Source organism: Oryctolagus cuniculus, chromosome 16, assembly GCF_964237555.1.
Source record: "Oryctolagus cuniculus chromosome 16, mOryCun1.1, whole genome shotgun sequence".
Lineage (NCBI taxonomy): Eukaryota > Metazoa > Chordata > Mammalia > Lagomorpha > Leporidae > Oryctolagus > Oryctolagus cuniculus.
The window spans coordinates 62,455,043-62,480,494 of NC_091447.1; the positions used below are offsets into that span (position 1 = coordinate 62,455,043).

Below are 25,452 nucleotides of genomic sequence, written 5' to 3' on the forward strand. Positions count from 1 at the left end.
CTCGATGTTTCGCTGGTTGGCAGGTCTGGGGCCAGTTGCAAAACCTGTTTCAAGGCTGGGAAATTCATTTTGTTTCCTTGAAGAATTTCTAATGCTGTCTCTGTCAGGGAGGCACTGGTAGATTTTTTTTTTTCTGTCTTCTCTGTCTCTCAATCCAGGACTCCACAGGGCTTCCGGTGGACAGGATCGGGTGCAAGCGGAGTTTGGGGGGGCACCCATTGCATTTTCTCACTGTGCATTTAGTTAGGCTGTGTTGTTGCCATCTCATTCTCACTCCTGAGCCCCCTTTTTCCTGCTCCCAACTTTGTTCTCCTCCTCAGCTCGGCCCCCCTTTCCCCCTCATCCTCCTGTGCAGTTTTGGGGCTCCATTTGATACCCTCCTCTGCGGGTTTGGCTCCCCTCTCCCCTTCCTCCTGCTCCTTCTCTGTTTCTCTTCCCTCTGTGGCCTGCTTTCTTTTCGGGGCAGTGAGAGGAGGTGGCAGGGCACACAATTTGCTTCGTGCAGCCTGAAGTCAGCATGGGTATTTATTATTTTAGAAATGTTGCGGTGAAAACTGTTGTGCGTGTGTGTGTGTGTGTGTGTGCGCGTGTATTACCAAATTCTATATTCTGCACAATAAAAAGAAAGAACCCTTTCTTTCACACTGACAGAAAAAAAAATCCCTGCAAATCGGAAGCCCCTGTCAATGTTTTAGAAGTCTCATTTCTGGCCTCTCATGGATGGGGGAGAGGTGTTCTCTCCCCTCTCCCGGCACACCCCAGTTTTCTCTGCCTTTCCTCCATTTTTCTCGCCTTGTATTCTTTCATTTTTCTGTTCTGACTCTCACCCTGCTCCCCCAATCACTGGCTTCTTTTTCCCCTAAGTTCTCCCTCTCATTCCCTCTCTCCCCTTCATCCCTCTTCCTCCTCCCCCTCCTCTTCCTCAGCCTCCTGCCTGTCCCCTCACTCCCTGCACCACTTCCAATCCTTGCACAAGCCCCTGCTCCTCTGAGGGTTTTTGGTCTCGGCTGTGGGCTCCCCCTGCCCCTTGGGGAGGAGAGAAGGCAGGGAGCCTGGGACAGGTAATCTTCTGAGGACTCTTTTAACAAAAGGGGGACAGTCCCCTTTTGTCTGGGGCTCCTGAGGGGGCGTGTCTGGCCTGCTGGCTGCGACCAAAAGCATTCGGGTTGAGGAGGCCAGGGGGCTGGCTGGCTGGCTGGGGGGGTGCTCCAAGGGTTTCCAGTGGAACCTGAGCGTTTCGACCTCTGTTCTGGCCAGTACCTGGGCTGTGCTTCCAGGGTAGCCTTCTGCTGGGTGCCAGGATGAGGGGAGAGGCCCCCTTGAGGGGAGCCCGGGGCTCTGTGTGGTCCCCGAAGGTTCCATGGACACCCCGTCTGTTCCTCCTCCAACCACCTCTCCTCTCCGGCTGATCACCCTGCCACTCTGTCGACCTTTGACCCTTTACTGGCTGCAGGAGTGATTGGGCCATCCTATCCTAAGTCCCTAACTCCTCTAGGGAAGGGGACCCTCCCCACATCCGCCTCACCCCCTCCCCTGCTCCCACCGGATCCCCGTGCACCCACGTCGGTGTCGCAGTTCACGAAGGGAACACACAGGGCAGGATTCTCCAGGAGGCCCCCGCTGGGGCGCTTTCCACTCGCTGTCTGGCGTCTAATGTAAATCAGAACCCCAGAGCAGCACCCATGCCGCGCGAGCGAGAAGGTCGTCAGGAGGCACCAGGAGCCACGCCGACCGCCACCCTCGGCTGATGGCACCGAAGCTGGTTATGAACAGGCTGTGAATTATTGAACAGCACCCCAAGGGGCCTGTCCCTGATGGCGCCGCCTCTGGCGGCGTCCCTCTCTCCCGCCTCCACCCCACTCTCTCAGCAGCAGGGAGCTCCTAGCCCCTGAAGATGACCATTCAGGACACGGCCGGCGGTGGGAGGGCGCGTCCCAAGTCGGGTCCCGTGCAGCTGCCCGCTGCGGGCCCAGGGCTAAACGTTTTGTTTTCGCACACCCCAGGAACCTTCCACCGAACAGAAAGGGCACGGGCGGAGGGGCGGGGGAGGGAAGAAAGGGGCGCGAGTAAGCAGTGACCTTTTTCCCTTTGCCAGCTGAGGGCCGAGCCTGGGGAGAGGGCTGCTGTAGGGGACAGGTTCCAAGCCTGATCAGATGCCCCCATCTCTCCCTCTGTGTTCCGGGTCCCTTCTCCGGGCAGCTTTGCCTTTGATTTCATGGCTGCCCCTTCCTGGGGCTCTCCCAAGGCCTCAGGCAGGCATGGCCCTTCCCAGAGAGACCCCCAAGGAGGTGGGGTGTTGCCCCCCAGGAGGGAGGCCCTGTGAGCTCTTGCTTGTGTGACTTGATTTCCCCTCGATGGCCTCTCTTCTCTCCCATCCCCCACCCCACCCCGCTGTTGCACTTTGAGCTCTGTGCTTTGGGCCCTGCAGTCTGACTTTTGACTCCGGGAGGTGGGGTGGGGGGAGGTCAGCTAAGGAGACCCTAGTGGGCTGGAGCGGGCCAGACACAGGGGGAGGAAGCCGGGAGTCCAGTGTCTGGCGGGTGGTGGGTGTTGGGGGAGGCATGGGTGACATTCGCGCCCCTGCTGGGAGAAGGGGGGGGGATCTCACTTTTGCGACTTCTCCCCTCCCACCGCACCCTGCCGCCCCACCCCCAGAGCTGGCTGTTGTGTTTGTGGCTGGGTGTAGCACTCGTCAGCAGAGCGCTGTGACAGGAGGCTATTTTAATAAACTGTTGCAGTTTCGCGAGCCGAGCTGCGTCGCGCGCGTTGGCATCACCGCTAATGGAGCGTGCGTGGCTGGGTGTGGGCCGAGGGAGGCGGCTGAGCTCGCTAGGGGGCTGGGGAGAGGCGGGGGGGGGGGCGGTGGGTGGGGGAAGCGAAGGGTGCTCCCCTTTCCTGGTGTCTCTCTGCTGAGCCGCCGGCCTGGGGATGGAGCGGTGGCTGCACCCTGGGTGCCCCGCCGGGGGCCGGGGGCCCTGCCCTGGAAGTCCTGCTGGCTGGGCTAGGAGCTTGCTGCTTTTTTTTCTGATTCTATTCATAGTCCCGCAGGCTCGTGTGTGTGGCCGAGGAGGAAAACTTCCACTCGCCGCTGTGTGCTCCATACAGAAAGCGAGAAAAGGAAATTGCAGAACAAGGGAGAGTGTGCAGGCTGGAGAGAAAACACTGAACCAAACACAGGGAGAAAGGGCTAGCTGCCTTCCCCCAAGGCCTACTGGGGCTCCCGCCTGCCAGCCCGCCCGGAGTCAGGCCTGTATTGATTTATTTTTGCTGGCTTAAAAAAAAAAAAAAAAAAAAGTCCACGTCTTCCTCAATCCCCAGTCCCCCACCCGCCTCGCCACACATCCACCACCCAACCCCCCCAAATTTGCTGGGTGGCTCCTGCCAAATGGACCCGAGTGGGAGCCTAGAATGAAAAATTCATAACTGCTGGACTTTGCTTGTTCATTAGTCGTGAACTTGTCGATTGGGCAAATTGTTTTTGGTCTCCAACTGCCGGGGGCTCTCCCAACCCTCCCAGCTCCCTCCGCCCCTCAGATGCGGCCATTGGCTGCTCGCGGACGTCTCTCTGCCAAATAGGTGGATCCTCCTCTCCACGCTCGCGCGCTCTCTCTCTCTCTCACTCTCTCCTCCTCCTTCCTTCTCTCTCTCTCTCCCCCTCTCCCCCTCTCCCTCCTTCTTTCTCTCTCCCTCTTTTCCCCTCCTTTCTACTGATTTGGCACAAGCCAATGGATGGGGATCGAGCATGAAAGGAGAGAGGGGGAGAGAGAGAGAGAGAGAGAGAGAGAGAGAGAGAGAGAGAGAGAGAACGAGCAACAAAACCCCCAAACCCAGCCAGCGCGAGCGCACGCGCGTGCACACACACACACACACACACACACCATCCCATCCACGTCCTCTCTGGGTCTTGCCTCCCTCCCTCCCTCCTCCATTCTCCTCTCTCTCTCTCTCTCTCTCTCACGTTTGCACGCCTCTGCCAGCAACGGTCTACAGCCGGTCGGAACTCGCCCTCTTCCCCGGAGCCCGCGAGCTCCCCCTCTCCCTGCGAAGTTTAACGTCCCTGTGCGGCTGCCAAAGCCCAAAGCCTTTCCCATTCAGCTGCCGCCTCTTCCCTCTCTGCTTTTGTTTTTGTTTTGCACTGGGGTGGGGTAGGGTGTTGTTGTTGTTGTTGTTGTGTGTGTGTGTGTGTGTGTGTGTTGGGGGGGAGCTGTGCTGGCGGCGGGAGGTGGGTTGTGATTTTTAAATTTTTGCATTTAAAAAAAAAAACTGGAAAAAGCACGGGTGGGTAGAAATTGAAAAAAAAATGTTGTTGTTGTTGTTGTTGTTGGCTTTTGTTTACCTGGCGTGAGTGGCAACCAGCACGCTCCCTTCTCTGCCGCGGTCCCTAACCTTTCTTTCTTTTTGCTTCTTTTCCAAAAAAATTATTAATTTCCCCCTTCTGTGCAATGGAGCATGGGTGGGGGGAGAAGGGGGAAGGGTTTGAGAATCCACCCAAGCCCGGCCCCTACTCCCTGGAACACCAATAATAACCCCCTTTAAAACATTTACCTTCCTCCCTGCTCCTCCTCCTCCCCTCCCCCACCCGCCCCCAACTCACAACTCTGTTGAGTCCAGAATCTCAGAATCGGGCGTTGGGGCCTTGCCGGGTGCTTCAGAACGATGGTAATTATCTAATTTTTTCCAGTTTTCTTTTTTGTAAACAGAGATCCATTATTATTTTAAACTTCAAACAAGCAAACAAGCCAAAAAAAAAAAAAAAAAAAGAAAAAGAAAGAAAGAAAGAAAAAAATAAAAACAAGAGAGCCCAGCCCTCTGTCACCTGACTGAGTGGGAAAGAGGTGGAAGGAGGTCGTGGGAGGCTGGGGAGGGGGCCGCAAGTCGGCCCACGGAGCTGCTAACCCTGGTGGTGCGGAGACAGGCACCTTGCTTGTGCTATAACAAGAAGTGTTTGGTGCCATTATTACTTGATTAACATTCGTATTGGTGTGGCTAACAGAGCTGAAATCCCATAGTTAGGATTTAAGGTCTGATTAAGAAATGCTGGGGTGGGTGTTCCAAGTGGATCAGGAGAGACTGCAAACAGCTTGGGGAGGGAGAAGGCAGACCCGTTTCTTCGCTCGCTCGCTCGCTCGCTCGCGGATGTCATTTTTCTGTCTTCTTGGGGGTGGCCCCCCCAAAAAAATCGGCCAGTGTCGGGACTCCTCTAGGCTGGCCCCTTGCAGCAACACCCCCGGCGGCGGCGTGCGTTCACCGGCAGGGCAGCGTCGGTGCTGTGGGACCCCCGCGCAGGAGCGAGCTGACACACGAGTTCACGGCTGCGATGGGGACATGGAGATGTCATGGGCGAGACGGAGCCTGGCGCGGAGACCAGCAGTGTGTGTGTGTGTGTGTGTGTGGACGGCAACGTTGTCTGTGTGCGCGCGCGTGTGTGTCTGTGTGTGTGTGTGAAAGAGAGAGAGAGAGGGAGAGGGAGCGGGAGAGAGAGAGAGAGAGAGAATAGGTGTGTGGACAGGCACCCCGTGCCTCCGTGTGGTTGCCGCAGCTGAGATGGGTGCAAGTGGCTGGCCAAGCTGGCGGCGGCTTCAGACCACACTTTTCTAAAACAATCGAGAGAGAACATTGTTGCGGGGGGTGGGGAGGGAGGAGGAGGAGGAGGAGGAGAAGGCGTTTTTCCGCGTGCCCCCCTCTAACGCGGCTTCTCTCCTCTGTCTCCCCTCCTCCCGCGCCCCGCATGCTCCCGGCTTGTCGCCTGCAGGATGAGTTCCACCCATTCATCGAGGCGCTGCTGCCTCACGTCCGCGCCTTCTCCTACACCTGGTTCAACCTGCAGGCGAGGAAGCGCAAGTACTTCAAGAAGCATGAGAAGCGGATGTCCAAGGACGAGGAGAGGGCCGTGAAAGATGAGCTGCTGGGCGAGAAGCCCGAGATCAAGCAGAAGTGGGCATCCCGGCTGCTGGCCAAGCTGCGCAAGGACATCCGGCCCGAGTTCCGCGAGGACTTCGTGCTCACCATCACGGGCAAGAAGCCCCCCTGCTGCGTGCTGTCCAACCCCGACCAGAAGGGCAAGATCCGACGGATTGACTGCCTGCGCCAAGCAGACAAGGTGTGGCGGCTGGACCTGGTCATGGTGATCTTGTTTAAGGGGATCCCCCTGGAAAGTACTGACGGGGAGCGACTCTACAAGTCGCCCCAGTGCTCGAACCCCGGCCTGTGCGTGCAACCACATCACATTGGAGTCACAATCAAAGAACTGGATCTCTATCTGGCTTACTTTGTCCACACTCCGGGTAGGTCCTCGCGTTCTTTACCTTGTCCCCAATCCCCACTCCCACCCCAACCCCCTTCCCCCGTTTTATTTTACTTGCTGCCGTTTGTTCTATTGCTCTGATTGATTTCCAAAAGACAACACAGTTCTGGGTGTGTGGGGGGAGGCAGCGACCGACACCCCCCCACCCCCCCACCCCCCGCCCCGCAGAAGCCCCATCCTTGTTCAGCCTGCCGGCCGGGGCCTGTTGTCTGTCCCCTGCTCTCCCCGCTCCCTCCCTCGCCATGTTGCCTTCTTAGTGCTCACGGAGAGACACTGCTGCAGGGTGGGGGTGGAGGTGTCCTAGGATGGGGCCAGGATGTCCCCAGAATGCTGGGGAGAGTTTGACAGACAGCCAACAGTGACACGGGGCGGGCTGTCCTTTGGCTTCACCTCCAACCCCAGGGAAAAAGGTGGCTTTGGCACACGCCCGGTGCGTGGAGGTTTTTCAGTGGACACAGGGGCGGGTGTGAATCCCTCCCGGATATGAGACCAAATGAACAGAGAAGCAGGTGAGGAGGCAGTGGTTGTAGGAGATTTGGGGGGGTGGTGCCCAGAGGCCCTGGTGGGCAGGGAGTGCAGTTATGGGTTTGGGGGTTTTTGCCTGTGGGTGAATCCATAAGCAAATTTGATTTCATAGAGAGAGTAGAAGCAAGCTCATGGTTTCTTTAAGCTCTTGTTGGCGTCTCGTCCCCTACCCCCACCCCGAAGGAAGTGCAAGTGTGGAGGCTCCAGTCTCTGCTGGGGTAGGGGCAGGGGCGGGGGTAGGGGGTGGCAGGAGGCTTGCCCAGCCCGGGCATGGCAGGGAGCTGTGTTGCTGTGGAAGAGGGTTTAAACAAACAGACCCACAACAAACCAACTCCCCGATCGCCTTGGCCTTTTGTGGGACCAAGTCCTTGCCTTTCCCAGCTGCACCCTGCATTTTGGGGGTGAGGCGGTTTTCACTTCTTCTCCTCCTCCTCTGGGCCTTTTTTTTTTTTTTTAAATCTTCTTCCCTCCCCTTACCCTTTCCCTTTTTTTTTTTAATATAATTTCTTTTCCGCTTTTGTTTTCTTACAAATTGAAACAGAGATGGCTGGTTAATTTTTAGCTCCCACTCAGCTACGCCCAATTTACTGCCGCCTTTGAAACCCAAACGGCACACTCTGTGATTAAGCGAAGGCAGAAGTGTGTTTACATTATGCCTAACCAGCTCGTAATGACAGGGCTACCAAACCGTTCCCTCTCTCTCTCCCTCTCTCCCCCTCTCTCTCTTTCTCTTTCTCTCTCTCTCTCTGTGTATGGTTGTTTTTTTTTTCTTCCCTTTCCAGTATTTTTTCCCCCTCATTGCCCTTCTTCCTCTCTTTATGTGAATGTGAGAGAATGTGGCTGAAGTTCAACTCCGGAGGACTTTTCTCTCTGTACGTCTGTGTGTGTCGTCTTTCCTGCTCGCTCTCGCTCTTGTTCTCTCTCTCTCTCTCTCTCTCTCTCTCTCTCTCTCACACACACACACACACACACACACGTACACCTCTCATTCTCTATCTTTCTAGCAATGAGGACTGGGGGGGGTATGTGCCTGGTTGAATTGGAGGAGGTCCGTGACTTGAGAGTGGCGGGGAGCGGGCTCAGACACTCAGGCCGCTGTGTCCATCCGATAGATCCCTGGGGCTGTGCACGGAGGGCTGCACCTGTCTGTTTTAGAGCTTGCAACCCAAGCACCTAAGGCGAAAACTAACACTCTTCCTCCTGCCTTACTCGCTCCGTGTCTTGGTATATTATAGCCAAACTGTTTCCCTGGCCTCTTTTATTTGAGGTCACATTCTTGACCGCTGCCAGCATGGGGCTAAGGTTAGGATAAGGTGTGGCCATGGAGGAAACTGATTCCTGGCCAGCCTCCTGGCTAGCCGGACTGACCGGGCAGGTGTCAGGGAAGCAGCCCCTTCCCCTCCCTGCCCCCACCCCACCACCAGCTGATGAGGTCATTCAGCCAGGAATATGAGTGAATTCAAGTCCATCCCATGGAGCTGAGGCCGAAGTGTCTGCGCCCACAGCCCAGCAGAGAACCGAGGACGGATCTCCTCCAGATGAGGCCGCAGGCTCCAGGGAGCTTCGGGAAGGCAATGGGTGCCTGGTGGGCATTGCTTTAATTTGACCGTCACCTTGCTGGACAGAGGTGGGGGTGAGTTGATGCAGCCTGGGCCTCCTTGGAGTTGCTTCTTCCTCCTCAGAGTTGGGCCAGGGGACTGGAGACAAGCAGAGCAGGTGGGGCATCTTCCCCTGTGTGCCAGGCAGGGACAGTCTGCTGCAGGCAAGCCCCCGACCACGGCAGAGATCTGACACCGCCTCCCCCGGTTCCTTGTCTGCCAAATTTGATGCCAGTGAACTTGGCCTGGTGGTTAGCGCTTGGGGCATGGCTCTCTGCTCCCAGGAGCCCTCACCTCCCGTGGACCCTTGTAGGCCCTGTTACACCCCCAGACGACACGCACGGTTGAGAAGGATTAAAGGGATTGTGCCGTACATAGAGTCGTGAGAATATGGGGACCTAATGTCACCAGGAGGCCCAGGCTGTCCTGCTGGGAAGAAGTCTGTGTGGACTCAGGAGAGGGAGGTGGAGACGGGGCAGGGCAGGGTCCCGAGTGGGGAGGAGGACTCTGTTTCCTGACCATGTCCCCAGAGCAGGTGGCCTCCATTGGTGTGGGAGAGGGAGGCCCAGCTGCCCACCCGTGCTGTTGCTCTATCTCCATGACTTCCGAAGCTCCCCGGAAGTGGACCGGGGCTCTGCCTGCCGTTGGCCTTAGAAATCCTGACAGTAGCTGTCAGCTTCTCCCATCGGGTCCCTCCAGGGGCCTGTGCTTGGCAGTGGCAGGTGTGTTGGGGGGGTGGTGTTGGGTGGCAGTCACCAACTCAGGGACCACCCCCCCGCCGTGCACAGATTTTCTTCTCCCTGCCCTGTACTGCCCCACCCATGCCGGCTGTTGAAGATCTAGGCCTCACAGTTTCCCCCCCACAAACATTTCTGGAGGTACGTACTGTTGAAAAACTGACCCCAACACGGCGATCCTGCTGCCAGAACAGTAGTGGCTTTGCGAGTGTCCTCAGGTACCCGGTAGACGTAGGCTGTGCCGCCGCGGGTGGTTCAGGTTGGGGCCTGGCACCTGCGGGGCTTGTCTGGGACTTTGCTAAGCTGGGGGCATGAGCGCGCACCGAGTTTAGTTCTCTGTTTCAGGGACTGGGGCTTTCAGGTTCCAGGGAAGACTCCTTACCCTCCCTGCTTCCAAGACAGGGCCAGCGCAGCTGTGCCACTCTGGCCTCTGCCGGATGCCCAGCCCCGTCTGGTGGCGGCTCTGCTGTGAGTTGGGGAGAGACCTCAGGGCTCACCCTATGCCGTACCCTGTGCCTCCTCACCTGTCACCTCTTTTTCAAAAAAAAAAAAAAAAAAAAAAAGGCCCCGAAATGCCACTGGTCTGTGTCTCTTTGGGGCAGCGCCCTCTGGTGCCAGGGCTGGCAAATACCCTTGGGGCCCCAGTGACTGGATTCCAAGAATTAGCAAAATCCATGGATTATCTCTTCACCTAGTGTAAGGTTCCTTCAGAACACCCTGGAAGTGATGTCATTGTGTTCAAAGGTCACCACGTACTTGTAAAATTCTCCCATTCACCTAGCTCAGGGTGGCTCGGGACCTGAACCGGCTCCCCCGTAAAGACACTGGCACGTTGTAGGTCAATGGCAGAGGCGGCTGCTCTGACCATGGTCGGTGCCTCTCTAGCACCTGTACCTGTTGGTCTTGTTACTATCATTTTTTTTTTTAAGACTTTATTTATTTAGTTGAGAGGTAAAGTTAAAGACAGTGAGAGGGAGAGACAAAGAGAAAGGTTTTCCTTCCGTTGGTTCACTCCCCAGCTGGCTGCTACGGCCGGCGCTGCACCGATCTGAAGCCAGGAGCCAGGAGCTTCCCCCTGGTCTCCCACATGGGTACGCGGGCCCAAGGACTTGGGCCATCCTCCACTGCCTTCCTAGGCCGTAGCAGAGAGCTGGATTGGAAGAGGAACAGCCAGGACTAGAACTGGTGCCCACATGGGATGCCGGTGCCGCAGGTAGAGGATTAACCTACTGTGTCACGGTGCCGGCCCCTTGTTACTATCTTAAGGGACAACCCAGATGACAGTGGATGTTTCTAGAACTTGGCAGCCAAGAAACGTGCCTTCCCCACCCCCTCTCCCTCGCCAGGTGCCATCGCCAATGCCTCGGTCTCTCCCACCTCTTACATTTGACATAGCTCCTGGTGCCCCTGCCACTTGGGTCAGCACTCCCCAGAGTCCCTTTGGTCCTTCTTAAACTGGGGTGCTCAGAATCGAACAGAGAAACTCCAAGCGGGACAGAACCCCCCAGCAAGGTGGTGGGGAGTACAGGGGAGTGCGGCCACGTACAGGGCTCAGTAGAAAACCAACGGTGCTGGGTTCGTTGTTCGGAATCGCTAGGAAAATCATGGCACAGCAGGTAACTAAGTGTGGGCCGTGCAGCCCCCGCAGATGCACGGTAGCTGAGCCAACCCAGGCCGCCTTTGCCCCACACGGCCGTCTCTTAATGAGACAGAGAGCATCTGGCTCTGGAACCCAACCCCTTTGTTCCCGGTGCTGTCCGCGGTCCCCTTGTCCCCGTGGCCTGTAGCGTGCAGGGGTCTTGCTGTGCGGCTGAGCTGGCGACAGTAGCGCAAGCACGGCGGCAAAGAATCGCCCTTGTCTAAGCTCCAGTCGGCAGGGCGCACTCTGGGCATGGGCCCATAACGACAAGCATGGTGACCAGCTGTACTCAGACCTGGGGGGCTGGGGTCCAGGCGTGCAGGGGGCGTTCCGAGGACTTGATTTACCTTCGGCATGCCAGAGGCTGGTAGAATTCCCTTTATCCCTGAAATGCACCCTTTGGTACCTCTGGTATGAGCAAGACCCTGCCTGCCAGGGGAACCTCTTGGAACCCCACGTGTGTGCCCGGCAGGCATTGGGCGAGGGCCTTGGGACCCCCGACAGGAGGGAGGGCCCTTGCAGGCCTTTCCTGGGGGGGGTAACCACACCTGGTTATGGCTGGGGAGGGGGTGGGTGCAGGCCCCATAGGAAGTGTGGGTCAGGAGGGGCCTCCAGGCCAGCGCCACGCCGCCGACATGTTCTCCCTGTGTCCTGGTGTCCTGAGGGCACCCTGGAGTGTCCCCCCCTTGACTGCCTAGGGGAAGAAGGTGGCTGCTCCCCCCCTTCTCTCTGTGCCCCGGGCCGTCCCTAGGAGCTGCCACGCTTCAGTAATTTTATCATTCAGTGTCGGATTCAGAAGTCTTTTCAAAGGCCCCAGCCGTGTCAGCGCGGGGCTCACACAAAAGGCCTCTTTGATTTCTTGTTTGTTTTCATTTGCCAGCAGAGGGGGGGTGGGGGTGGGGGCAGGGGCAGGAGAGAAAAAAGCTTCTTCGAGGTTCTAAAAATTTGTATTTGGGTTTTTGGGTTGCTTCAACCTCAGAGGGGTTGCTACCCGCCCCACCCCGAACTCCTTTCTGCCTTGGGGTGGGGGGCTCAGAGGTGGTGATGGCTGCGGCTGCGGCTGCGGCAGCGGCAACAGTGTCCTTTGGAGGGGGCGTGGAGAGGAAGTGCCCCCCCAAGTGATGGGGCGTGGGGTGAGGGGTGGGGTATGGGTGTAGGGTTCAGGAGTACAGTCGTCTAGGCTCCCTGCTAGGCCCCAGGGTGGGGAGGGGGAGGTTGGTGCTCGCTGGCTGCAGGGGTAGAAGCACCAAGTGACATCGCCCTGTTGGTCTGCAGAGGATGCGTCCGAGTGGTCAGGAGCACAGGTGCCGCGTGGCCCCTTTTCTGTCCCGGTATCTGTGGGGGTCCTCCCAGCCTTTACACGCCGCTTCTCTGGGAGCCTCAGGATGCAGGCTGGGGCTTCCCACTCACGTGGGGAATGCAGAAGGGCCGGGTATCTCTGGGGAGTCGGCGTCCAGAGGTTCCCCGGGCGCCTGTTTGTGTAGGACCTGAAGGGCCTACTGCCAGGGCCCCGGAGAGTAGGGAGTTTGAGCCCGAAGCAACCAGGGAGGGAAGGCCACCCTCAGTGGCACTTTGGGACAAGAGATGTCCAAAGCAGCCCCTGGAATGAACCCCCCCAAAGCACACGTGGGTGTCTCCGATCTTCCAGTGAGAAGGGAGGCTGACTGCTGGCTTAGTGCCCCTGTGGCAGCCCGGCCCTGAAGCGCTGAGGACGCAGGCTCGGGCAGGTGGTCACGGGCCCCAGCTACAGGGAAGGGTGCCCACCGGGTGACGAGGGGGATGGGGGCTCCCAGGGCCTGCTTGGCAGACGAGAGGAGGAGGCTGGGGGGCTGAGAGATAGATAAATATAGCTGATGGCATTTCTGATGGTAGGTTTTTCTTGGCACGGAGGGCACCCTGGAACACAGCACGCCCGGCCCTGCAGGCCGCCACCGCTGCCGCCGCCGCCATTTTAAGCGTGTTTGAGCTGAAGGGCTTTGGCGTCAGAACAAGGTCCCAGGAGGCACACCGGCTGCGGTGTGGCGATCTGGCCAGACTGGCCTTAGGCCCCTGGGTGCCCGGCTTCCTTACTTTGTCTGCGTGGATGTCTAACATCGGATTTTCTGGCTCTCTGGGGGACTTAAAAAAAATTTTTTTTTAATGCACCAGGGCTACCCTTTGTGTGTCTGTGTCCTGGGTAACTTGTTCTCTGCTGGCTACCCTGGCCCGTGGGTGGGGGCCGCTTGGCTCTTTTCCACTCGTGACGTCTTGGCGGGGTCTGGGGGGAGGTCCTTGCTGTATGAGTAATGATGAGGAATTGGAAAAACCAGACTTGCATCGGGATGGGGTAGGGGGCTTTCCCTGGGACACAACCTGCTGGACCCCCACCTGGAAAGATGTGAGGATTTAGTTGTTTTTTTTGTCACATGGCTGAGCCCTTCCAGCCCAAGGAAGCCAGTTTCAACTTCCCAGTGGCCGGGCGGTAGGACAAGGCCAGTCTGAGAGCCACCGCAAAGAGGCAAAGCAAGGAGGCTTGGGGGGGGGGGGGGCTTGCACTGGGAGCTTCCAGCAGAAGGGGCCGGGACCCCAGGTTCCAGGTCACTGACCACCTCATCCTCTCTCTGGGGACTTCATGGTGATTCCTGGTCTCAGAGGAATCTCCGTGGCAAAGCCTCGTGGATCCCTGCTGGAGCCTGTCCCAACTCTGTGGTCCCTTGTCACTCCCTAGGTGGGGCTGGAGCCCAGTCTGTGGCTCAGCTCAAGGGCTCCCCCAGCCGCTGAGCCTGTGGGGCAGAAACAGAGTGGGAACCTGGCTGCAGCCCTCACACTGGCCGGCCTGCCTGCCTGCCTCCCTCCCGGCCAATGCGGGCCAGCTCCCCACGTCCTAGCATAGATGGGCCAAGGCCAAGGCCAGGGGCTAGGTCAGCTGGATGCCCCCGCTGTGTTGTCTCTGGCCTACTCAGCTGGTTGCCACACCTCCCCCAGGGTGAGGCAGGGGCAGGGTCTCTTTCCACCTGTGCTCCATCCTCGGTCACGCCTTTTTTCCTGGGAGTCTGCTTGGAATCGCAATTTGAAATAAAAATGAATGTAATTACTCTAATTAACCAGATGATTGCTGGTGGTTTTGCAATGATCTCTGTGTCACACAGACTCTCACCCTCAGCCCTTTCTTAAACGTTTGACAACTCCGGGGCTGTGTGTATAAAAAAAATGTTCCTCTCATACCGCCGCCGCCGCCCCGCTGCCACCCCACCGCCGCCGCCACCGGGGCTGGCTCATAGCTGGAGATCAATCTTGTTTCCAGGGCTGAGAATGCACCCGTTGTGCTTGGGCAGGGTCGTGTGTGGTGGGGATGGTCGGTCACGGGCACCGTAGGGTGTTCAGCAGCGTCCCTGGCCTCCACCCACTGGTGGGGTTGTCACAGTTGCACCTCACGCCCCCCAGGTGAGCCCACCCAACACAGCTTCCAGATATTCGCAAGTGTGCCCCAGGGGACAGACTTGCCCTCAGCCCAGAACCAACAGTTTGGAAGTAAACGGGCTTCAGACAGAATGCCGCCTGTTCTCTGCCCTCGTCCCTCCCCTCCAGCGCGGGGTCTCACCTGCCTCCCCGCTGTGTGTCCCGGGCCCTTACTGGGGCACTCCTCTATGGCGGTTGGTCTTTCTGCGTGTGGAGACCCAGACAGGCCCATCCCATCCTCCAGGGAGCAGCCAGATGTGTGTAGGGTGCAGAGATCAGACCTGTTCTCTGGGTGTTAGCGTGACTCTTTTCAAACTATGTATTTGCCTTTTTTTTTTTTTTAATTATAGTAGTAAAACACGCTCTTTGTAAAAATTCAAATGATGGAGAGTGTAAGAGCTAGGCAGACAAGGGGATGACCGACCCCCACCCGCCCCACAGGCCCCCTGCTCTGCTGGAGCCAGTGTCGCCTCACAGGTCAGTCTCTCTCCTTGTGTTCACCTCTCAGATGACTTTTTCAATAGAGAGCAGACCATAATGTCGGGGCTCAGCCGGTCCGCTGTGGCTCGAGAGCGAGAGCGCATGCGTAGTGGCGACCTCCGCGTTCCCAACCTCAGCCCCACCCCAGGCGTAGAAACCCTGTCCCCTGGCCTCTCTCCCCTGAGGGGACAGTTTCAGCTTGTCCCTCCTGGAGGGTGCTGGAGCGTCTTAAACGGCCCTAGGCGTTCCTGCGGGTGGAACCCAACCACAGGTGCCGCAGAGACCCCAGCGCCCCGGGGCGGAGGCGAGGTGGCCGCTCGCAAGTCCCTGCTTGGCTGCGCTGGCCTTGACTCAGGCACTGGCCTCTGCCCCTCCGGGCAGCCCTCTTCTACTGACCCCACCGAGGTGGGCCGAGGAAATGAGAAAGCCGAAAAGACGCGGGGGGGGGGGGGGAGGGCCCCGTGGCTGGGGTCTGCCCATCGTGGGAGGCTGGAGACAGGTGCCACCTGGTGACTCTGGACTGGGCAGGGCCGCGCAGTGAGATGAGGAAGGCGGTCCCCGGAGGAGGCTACCTTCGGAGGCCGCTCCAGCAGAGCCCTTAGGGAGTGAATCCTTTTTATGCCTACAGATTATATCCCCATTAGCGCATAATTATTATATAATGGGCGTTATTGCATAATGGCGGTTATATAACAGGTGGCCCAGAATACAGGCAAGGGGGGGTATAATAAGTGTATATCCTCCGGCTATAAATAGCCACCCGGCCCCACACCGAATCTGTGGTCACACCAGAGCCACCTTATAAATACCCACACTGGGCTATAAATTTCTGAGCAGTGACGTCAGTGGGCACGGAACCTAGTTAGGGGTGGGAGGAGGGCCCGCGGCCCCACCCAGCCACGTGACTTCATTGTTTCCTTAGTAACAGGAATACTCTCCCAGGGGACCAAATGGAGAGGCCTGTAGAGGGAGGAGACAGGGGAATGGAAAGCTTGGATGAGAGGGGTGGGTGGAATCCTCAGGGGGCTCAGATCGGGCCGTCTGCCCTCCAGTGTTCAACCCAACCCGTGGCAGACCCAGTTAGAACCGTTTCTGTTCACTGCTTTTTAGAGGGTCTCAAGGCGTGTGTAGCAGGTGGTGGTAGCCCTGGCTGCGTGTCAGGGACGAGACTGGGACGCAAAACGTTCTTCTCTGAGCTTTGAGCTCCCCTGGGTGACTCCTCCCAGTCTGTCCCAGTTTGCCCAGGACTTTCCCGATTTTCGCACTGAAAAAGTCCCTCGTCCCTGGCAGCCAGGATGGTTGGGCAAGCCTGCAAGAGTGGTTTTCCAGCAGGAACAAAGCATCCTCACTTGGCCCCACACGTCCTAGTCAGAGGGACTGAGAGCAGACGCTGCCCGCGGGGTCCCCTTGGGGTATCCCTCTCTTTCTCCACGGGCCAAGTGGGCCACCAGTCGCCTCATGCTTTGACTGGTGGCGTGTAGGCATCTGGGGCTGAGCGGCTTCTTCCAGGCCATCGTGCGGCTTCCGAGGGGACTGTAGGTGAGAAGGCACTGACAGACGTCTCTGCTGGGCGGCCTGGCACTGCTCTGGGCCCTCCACCTGGTGTTAAAAAATAATAATGGAAGCCAGCGCCGTGGCTCACTAGGCTAATCCTCCACCTTGCGGCGCCGGCACACCGGGTTCTAGTCCCGGTCGGGGCGCCGGATTCTGTCCCGGTTGCCCCTCTTCCAGGCCAGCTCTCTGCTATGGCCAGGGAGTGCAGTGGAGGATGGCCCAGGTGCTTGGGCCCTGCACCCCATGGGAGACCAGGAAAAGCACCTGGCTCCTGGCTCCTGCCATCGGATCAGCGCGGTGCGCCGGCTGCAGCGGCGGCCATTGGAGGGTGAACCAACGGCAAAGGAAGACCTTTCTCTCTCTGTCTCTCTCTCTCACTGTCCACTCTGCCTGTCAAAAAAAAAAAAATAATAATAATGGAAAAATGATCAAACAGCTGCCCCTTATTGCCTGCTCTAGGTTTCCAAAGGGCAAGACGTAGCTCACTTGCCCTGACATTCAGGCCAGCTCTTCCAGCTGCTGTAGCCACTGGGCCTGCGAGACCCTTGCGTGTCCCTGTCCCGGGTCAGTTTCCCAAACCACGCAGCCAGGGCTGGCCTCTGTCACGCAGAAGGGCCTCACACGTGACATAGCCACCGTGGGCGCAGAGGGAGCCCAGTCCTATTCTGGTGCATGGTCTGGTGCTACGCTCTGTGACGTCATTTAAGGAAGCTTGTGTTTTGCCCGGCCCGCACGAAAGTCTCATCGCGAGCGTAGAGCAAACACTTTGTTTTCTACTCACCTCTTTTCGCCCACTACCTGGTTGTAGCTGAGTCTGTGCCCTCTGGGCCTCGCCACATGGGTGACATGGCCAACTGGGTCATGGTTCCTGCTGGCCTGGGCCAGGCCCACGGACGATGGCCAGGCTGGTGGCAGTGCCGTGGGCTGGCCTGGACCAGGGATTGGCCAGAGGCGGTGCATCAGTTGGGCCACGAGCTACCCTCTTGTGTGTGTGTGTGTGTGTGTGTGTGTGTAGCCCAACTTTGCCGTTTGGATTGAGACAGCGAATGGGCACGGATGGGGAGGCTGGGTCCAGGGGCTCTGCCTGCCGTGCCAAAGAGAGCTCTGTGGGGAGCGCTCTGGCTTCAGACACAAAGGCCGCTGCTCCACCGAGCAGCCAGAGAGAGAGAGAGAGGGGGAGAAAGAGAGAGGGAGAGAGAGCGTTGAGTACAAGCGGGCCACGGGAGAGGCCCCTGCCCGAGGACGGGCCAGATTTCTCTCACTTATTTATGGTATCGCGGCTTATAAAGTGGGTCCAGCACACAGATCTCTGGGCACCGTTTCAAATACAAGCGTTTCTTTTAAATTAAACACCATGCGTGCACGCGCGCGCACACACACACACACACACACAGTCTGTTCAAGCCGTGCTGCTGGCCATGTGGGACAGTGACTGAGGATGGTATCGAAGCCACTGTCTAATATTAGATTTTGTAACTCGGATTCATTAATATAATTACTCAGAGCCCAGCCTGGCTTGGCAAGACCCCCTTGGATTGTGCTCCTTTTCCGACAAAGCTTTCTGGCTACGGAGGGCGGGGGTGGGGGTAGGAGGCCCTGGTGAGCCTGAGCTCCACTCCCAAGGGCGAGAGGCACATGCTGGCCTCCCTGGGGGGAGCCTGGGCCTCCCCCGCGGTGGCCAGTCTCGCTGTGATGTACTCCATCGCAACACAGCCACCTCTGGGCACATCTGCCACAAAGCCCCTCAGTCTGCCGATGAGGGCCCCGTTTCGGTGCGGGTCGATCCTGCGTTTAGCTGGGGGTGGGGGGTCGAGTGTTGCTGTGTTTCTCCGTGACACTGGAACCTCCTGAGCCGAGGCTGTGTGTTTTCTCTGCCTTTGCGTCGGTCCCCACCCCTCACCCCCGCCTAGCGTAACTCCGTCCATCCGTTTTGAATATCGCACTGCTTCAGACGGGAAGCCGTCGCCGGACTGTTCATGACAGAACAAATGCACAGGCCTGTGATGAATGTAAAAAAAAAAAAAATCCCAAGAAGGTGTGCTCTGGAGAGTGGGGTGTTAAGAGGAGCGAGTCCTGACAACCGTGGTGCGGTGGAAGCTTCCAGAACACTGGGCAAGCGTCACAGGCAATGAGAAGCCGGGGACCGACGGGGTGAAAGAGACTTGCTTTCTCAAAACCAAAACTTCCCCCTCTGCAAGAAGGAGGTGTCAGGAAGACGGAGGAAGAGCAGCCCCCCTCCCGTACCCCCATGTCTTATCACAAAGGAGGCCATGGCTCGCTCGCTGGGCGCCCAGGCTGCAGCTCAGTCCACCCCACCCTCACCCCGGCTTCCCTTTGTCTCCGTGGCATCATCTTTGAGGGGCACTGTGCAGACTTTGGAATGACAGGCTCTCCTCCTGCGGCCAAGCCCTCCCACCACACTAGCCTGGCAGGTGCCCCGTGGCCGGGGTTGACATGGGACAGCCCTCTTCCCGCCCTGTCTCTACTGGGGACCCCTCCGACCCAGCCTCCTGCTGTCCCTGGCTGGTACGTGTACCCCCACTCTGGTGGCTGGATTTGGTTATTAACAGTGAATGATTTAAAACAGGGATGCGGTAGGACGGGGCGGGGGTAAGGTTCGCTTCTCAACCTGCCACTGGTACAGCCACTTTTGTTTCCTTTTTCTTTCTTTCTTTTTTTTCTTGTAAATTCTTTTAAAGCTTTATATTCTTGATTTTGAAAGACAGAGTTACAGAGAGGTAGAGACAGAGAGAGCAAGAAAGGTCTTCTATCCGCTGGTTCACTTCCCAAATGGCCACATCAGAGCTGTGCTGATCCAAAGCCGGGAGCCAGGAGCTTCTTCCAGGTCTCCCACGCGGGTGCAGGGGCCCAAGCACCTGGGCCATCTTCCACTGCTTTCCCAGGCCATAGCAGAGAGCTGGATGGGAAGTGGAGCAGCCAGGACTCAAACCGAGGTCCATATGGGAAGCCGGCACTGCAGGCCAGGGAGTTAACCCGCTGCGCCACAGCGCCGGGCCCACAGTCGCTTTTCTAATCCAACCCCCAAATCAGTCACGCACCCCCCCTCCCCCAGAGCCTTTCCTTGCTGCAGACCTTCCAGACATTTCCAGGGGTTCGGAGTCACTTCTCCAGGTCTACTTCCTCCACCTCAAGACTCCCCAGCGGGCCATGTCTGCCCCTTTCGCCTGGTACTGAACCCCTTTCCTCGGCCTGGTACTCCTCCCAGCATTCCCTTTGTTCCTCGGAGGGGTATTGGAGATCCACCCCCCGCCATGAGACACCCGGTCATGGTGGTGTGCCTGCTGCAGCCTTCGGGGAACTCCCGGGGTCGTCTGGGCTGGGGACCACCGAGCAGGTCTCAGGCTCAGGAGCCGAGAGCCCCCGGCTGGACCTGCAGGGGAGAGTGCCCCGTCGGTACAGGCCCCCTCGCCCGTCCACCGCTTTGAAAAAGGTGGTTTTCTGATTATGAGACTGGTGTGCCTGCATCCTACACACGCAGTAAGCGTAAAGTCTAGAGAGGAAAATAAAAACGCAACCATCGGAAGCCGGCCGCTTAAGTAACCACTCTTAGCCCTTTTCTGCATTTTCACTCCTGTGTCTGGATCAAATGCGTATTTTATTCTTCAAAAATGGGAGTTCCAGGGATACTGCTTTTAAAATCGAACACTGTGGTACTGCTTTCAGGAAACTAGGGTGTTTTTTCTTTCTTTCTTTTTCTTTTTCTTTCTTTTTTTTTTTTAGCGGTTTTTATCATCTTTTCTTACTAGCTGCCCTTGTCCCTAATTCTCAACATTTCTGATGACTCTTGGAAATGAGAAATCGCCTTTCAATAGAGATGCTGTAGAAAACGAATTAAAAAACAAAAGCTCTCGGTTGTAAATGGCTCTGCTGGGGTGGACAGGTCCGCAGCCCCACGTTTTGTAGCTGGGTTTCTCACCTTCAGAGAAGTTTCCTAAACAATGGAGTTCCAGGCACAAAGTATGGACTCAGTGTGGAAGTTCAAGACCCAGCCTCTGGGCGCTGTTCGTTCCACCCGGGACCTTTGGGAGGGTGTGTCTTCTTTGTCGCATCCCTGTCAGGTGCATATCATGTCAGGATGTGCTTGTTTGTTGTTGTTTTAAGATTTATTTATTTATTTGAAAGGCAGAGTTATAGAGAGGCAGAGAGAGAGAGGTCTTCCATTCGCTGGTTCACTCCCCAGATGGCCCCAACAGCCAAAGCTGCGCTGATCCAAAGCCAAAGCCAGGAGCTTCTTCTGGGTCTCCCACGCAGGTGCAGGGGCCCAAGCACTTGGGCCATCTTCCACTGCTTTCTCAGGCCATAGCAGAGAGCTGGACCGAAAGTGGAGCAGCCGGGACTAGAACCGGCGCCCATATGGAATGCTGGCACTGCAGGCGGCGGCTTTACCCGCGAGGCCACAGCGCCGGCCCCGGGATGTGCTTTTGTGAGCCAGCCCTCACCTTCTTGCCGCAGGTGTGCAAGAGCTAATCTCAGACGCCAGCCCACACTCTCATACCTTCCAAACAGGGCTTTGATGTGAGCCTGAGATACGCCCCTCCCTGGCCTAGGCAAGCTGCTCCCTGTTGGCACTGCCAGCAGGGGTGGGACCCCTTGGGGGAGGGGCCAGTGTGGCAGGTCCCTGGCAGCTCCTGGCCTGGGGGCTGCAGAAGGGGTTCTAGAGGCAGGCTGTCTGTGAGCAGGTGCTGGCCATAGCATCTAAGTGGCAATACCCCCACCACCACCACCAAGGTCAAGCCCACAGCGGTCTGTGCGTGAGAGCTCCCAAGGCTGGTACTGCCGTTGGGTGCCAAGACCCTGGGGCTGCCTGATCCTGGGTGTGTGCCCTCCTAACACCAGAGAGGCTAGGGGAGTGCAAACCCCCTGCTCTGGGCTGCTCCTGGCAGGCTGATGGCGGCTGGGGAGGGGGGCGCGGCAGGAGACAGACGGTTGTGGCTGGGTTTACAAAAAAAATCAGACTTTTTTTTTTTTTTTTTTTTTTGACAGGCAGAGTGGACAGTGAGAGAGAGAGACAGAGAGAAAGGTCTTCCTTTGCCGTTGGTTCACCCTCCAATGGCCGCCGTGGCCGGCGCGCTGCAGCAGGCGCACCGCACTGATCCGATGGCAGGAGCCAGGAGCTTCTCCTGGTCTCCCATGGGGTGCAGGGCCCAAGCACCTGGGCCATCCTCCACTGCATTCCCTGGCCACAGCAGAGAGCTGGCCTGGAAGAGGGGCAACCGGGACAGAATCCGGCGCCCTGACCGGGACTAGAACCCACTGTGCCGGCGCCACTAGGCGGAGGATTAGCCTAGTGAGCCGTGGCGCCGGCTCAGACTGGGGTTTTTAAAGTGAGCTTGCCGCGGAATCAAATCCCAGGATGGGTGAGGCACCTGAAGCCTAATGCAGAGGCCGGCTTCCTGCAGGTCTGCGAGAAACGGGGAGGCCTCTCTCATGGGGCGGGGTGTGGGGGGAGATGGTGTGACTCGGGGCAGTCACACTCACCTGCTCCCACCTGCAGCCCGTGCGGGGCACGCAGCCCCCAGCCCCTTCTTGAGAGCTTGCAAGGCCAGGGAGACCCTGATGACCTGCCTGTCGTCCACCCAGTGCCCAGAGGTACAGCTGCTCTGTCCCCTCAAACACCACCCTACCCCACCCCCTCCCATGCCAGGCCTAGCGCCCACAGCGACTAGGGCTTCTGTATTGGCAGCGGGGCGTGTGTGCCTGCTAGGAAGTGCCAGGCCCTTCCCCGCCCGCTCAGCAGCTGAGCAGTTCCTTTCTGGGGCTCTTTGTGAACCTGCCTCGCTATTAATCTACCTGTTAGTAAAAGAGATTACAATTGCGGTAATTACAGGGCGCAGCGTCTCCGCAGTCAGGAGCGCTGGCTGAGTGAGAGGCGAGAGGTGGAGGCTGCTATTTATAAGTTCTGTGTGATAACAGCCCTTCCCGGGGAGGGGGCTGGCTGGCCGGCCAGGCCTGGGGGGCGGGGGAGACCGGAGCGGGGGCGGGGGGGGGGGGGACGCGGGACAGCTCAGCGCACCTGCAGGCGGGAGGACGCCTCTGGGTCGCACAAGGCCCCATGCGGGTGGAAAGGACTTGGTGGCGCCTGAAGGGGTGGGACACTGGCTGTCCTCTGAGGCGCTCCGTGGATTGTGTGCCACGCTCCTCGGTCAGGGAGCATACAGGGGCTGTCCTGCCCCCAGGGGACAGCTAGCCCGCTGGTCCAGAGCTGCTTTGCGTTGTTGTTACCGGATGTGTAGGGGGGGGGTGCTCCTGGCATTTGGTGGGTGGAGGTGGCAGAGGTGGGGTGTGTTGCTAACGTCCTGCGCTGCATAGGACGACCCCTAGCAGAGAACATGCAGCCCCCCACCCCCCTTGTCGCTGGTAAGAGCTGGACACAGCGTTGTGGGGGGCATGCTTTTGTGCCCCCTCCCAGGACATCCTCCTTGCCCACCGAGGGGCTTGGGCCCTCCGGGTGGGAGGAAGGCGTGCAGGAATGGGCAGGTCTGGCCCCGTCCCGCTCCGGTCCTGCAGAGGTCCACGACTACAGCCCCACCTGGGCTGTAAGAGGAGGCACCCGGTGGGGCGCAGGCCCGGCCGCTAAACCCGGGGCTTTGCTGTATTCCAGTGGAGGCACTTGGTACCCTCCCCAACACACACTTTTATTATTTTTTTTTCTGCCTTGACAGCTCCAACCTTATAATTTTACCTTCTCTCGCCTCGCACACACTTTCTTCCCTGTTCCCTTTCCCGGGGCTTTTGCTGCTCATCCGGGGACCACCCCCCTTAGGACGGCTGGCTCCTGACAAGGGGGGAGGAGCCTCCTGTCAAACATGGGGGGGTTTGATGTTTTGTTTGGGGAGATGTCTGTAAGCGGGCAGCAGTTCTGCCCGGATCCCTGTGTGCGCGAGCGCCTTTTTTGTGCGTGCATGCGTGCGTGCGGAGAGACGCACGTGCTTGTGAACATCGGAGCAAAGAGATAAACGGAGGAGAGGGGTGAGGGGGTGCTTCTGGGGGGCCTTGGGGACTGCTTGCTTCCTCCTGGGAGGGACATGGTCTTGGCCTAAATCCCAGACCCCGATCACAAGAGGGTCCCAGGCCCAAGACCCAGCTGTTTGAGGCTCTCTGGGCTGGCTGTCTGCAGGCCGGGGGGGGAGGGGGGTCTGGCCGGCTTACACCCTGACCTGGCAGGTCCTGGCCGAGACGGCTCCCTGCCCAACATTGGCTGGCTGGCCGGCCTTAGAGTCCATCTCTTCCCCCAGAAATGGGAAGCTCGCTCCTGCCCCGAGTCACACCATCTCCCCTCCACACCCCGCCCCATGAGAGAGGCCTCCCCGTTTCCCGCAGACCTGCAGGAAACCGGCCTCTGCATTAGGCTTCAGGTGCCTCACCCATCCTGGGATTTGATTCCGCGGCAAGCTCACTTTAAAAACCCCAGTCTGATTTTTTTTGTAAACCCGGCCACAACCGTCTGTCTCCCGCCGCCCCCACCCCCCCACCAGCCACCATCAGCCTGCCAGGCCGTGGTATGCTGTGCCTTTGAGCTGCTCCCTGGCCAACGCCCTCTCCCCGAATCCATTTTGAGTTGCTCTTCCCAGGCCCCGTTAGAAAATGTCGGCGCCGGCTGCACCATGCCCGCAAACAAAGGTGCAAAAGGATTTTGGCTGCTTCGTCCAGGAAATACATTCCTCTTCGGTGCCAGAAACCATTGAGTGGTGCCATGTGTTGAGCTCCAGGGCCCAGAACCGCGCGGGCAGGGTTGCCTGCTCAGGGGCCGGGAGACCGTAGGGAGGAGAACCCTGCCTCCCGGACACGTCTCCGATCGGGGACCTGAGGACCTGTCCTGGCCCTGGCCCTCGTGCCCACCTGCCTTTCCTTGTCAGCCCGTGGTGTGGCTTGGTGCCAGGACAGAGGGAAGACGGGCCCTCCGGCTCTGCCCTCACTGTGGCGTTCTTGCTCTGTCTTTGCTGGTGCGGTCAAGGTTGGCTTCCCTGGGGTCAGCCCACGCCTGGCTTCTCTTCCCGTACTCGCTTGTCATTAGCCCTGTCTCAGTTACACACGACAGGCCCGTGAGCTGTGTGCTATGGGGGCCACTTTCTGTGGAACAGCAGTCCTGGGCCTGTCTCACCTTGCAGTCACTGCATCCATCTCTCTCTCTCTCTCTCTCTCTCTCTCTCTCAATGATTTTATTTTATTTATTTGAGAGGTAGAGTTACAGACAGGGAGAGACAGAGAGAGGTCTTCCATCTGCTGGTTCACTCCCCAAATGGCTGCAATGGCTGGAGCTGAGCTGATCCAAAGCCAGGAGCTTCCTCTGGGTCTCCCACATGAGTACAGGGGCCCAAGCACTTGGGGCATCTTCTACTGCTTTCCCAGGCCACAGCAGAGAGCTGGATCAGAAGTGGAGCAGCCAGGATTCAAACCAGCGCCCATATGGGATGCCAGCACCGCTGGCATGCTCACTGCTGTGCCTACTAGGCCACAGCACTGGCCCCCTCACCACATCTCTTGATACCTCACCCCCGTATCCACCGGTGACCTCCCCCCAACTCAGTCCCCCGCTGAACTCCCCTTTTCCTCTCTTTGAGTGTTGTGTTGTACTGAGATATGACTCGCATAACAAAGCCCACGATCTTTATTTTATTTTGTAAGCATTTATTTGTGTATTTTTTTTGAGAGACAGAGAGATATCTTTTTTTAAAAGATTTATTTCATTTATTTGAAAGAGTTAGAGAGAGAGAGAGAGAGAGAGAGAGAGAGATCTTCTATCTGCTGGTTTACTCCCCACATGCCTGAAACAGCCAGGGCTGGGCCAGGCTAAGCGCAGGAGCTAAGAATTCCAATCCAGGTCTCCCACATGGGTGGCAGAGCCCAAGGTACTTGAGCCGTCACCTGCTGCCTCCCAGGGCGCATGTTAGCAGGGAGCTGAAGTCAGGAGCCAAACCCTGGCACTCTGACACTGGATGCGGGCGTCTCAAGCAGTATGCCAACCCTAGCGCCACATGCCCAGCCCAAATTCACTGCTTCATTTCTTCTTTTTAAAAGATTTATTTATTTGAATGTTTGAAGTTACAGAGAGGGAGAGACACACAGAAAGATCTTTCATCAGCTGGTTCACTCTCCAAGTGGACACAGCAGCAGCCAGTGCTGGGCCAGGCCGAAGCCAGGAGCTAGGAACTTCAC

General features: G+C 58.0%; 1 protein-coding gene across 18 annotated transcripts in view; it reads left to right on the forward strand.

Annotated features, from left to right (window-relative positions):
• NFIX (nuclear factor I X) overlaps positions 1-25,452 on the forward strand; it is an 85,893-nt gene that overhangs the window by 22,119 nt on the left and 38,322 nt on the right. For 7 of the 18 annotated variants that reach the window (XM_070058839.1, XM_070058838.1, XM_070058842.1 and 4 more), the window contains exon 2: positions 5,753-6,284. In XM_070058839.1, the coding sequence (XP_069914940.1) occupies positions 5,753-6,284 (532 nt within the window). Of the gene's footprint in view, positions 1-4,850; positions 5,373-5,752; positions 6,285-25,452 lie in introns of those variants that run through there. The other 11 variants (XM_070058837.1, XM_051839489.2, XM_051839485.2 and 8 more) reach the window with 10 other exon arrangements.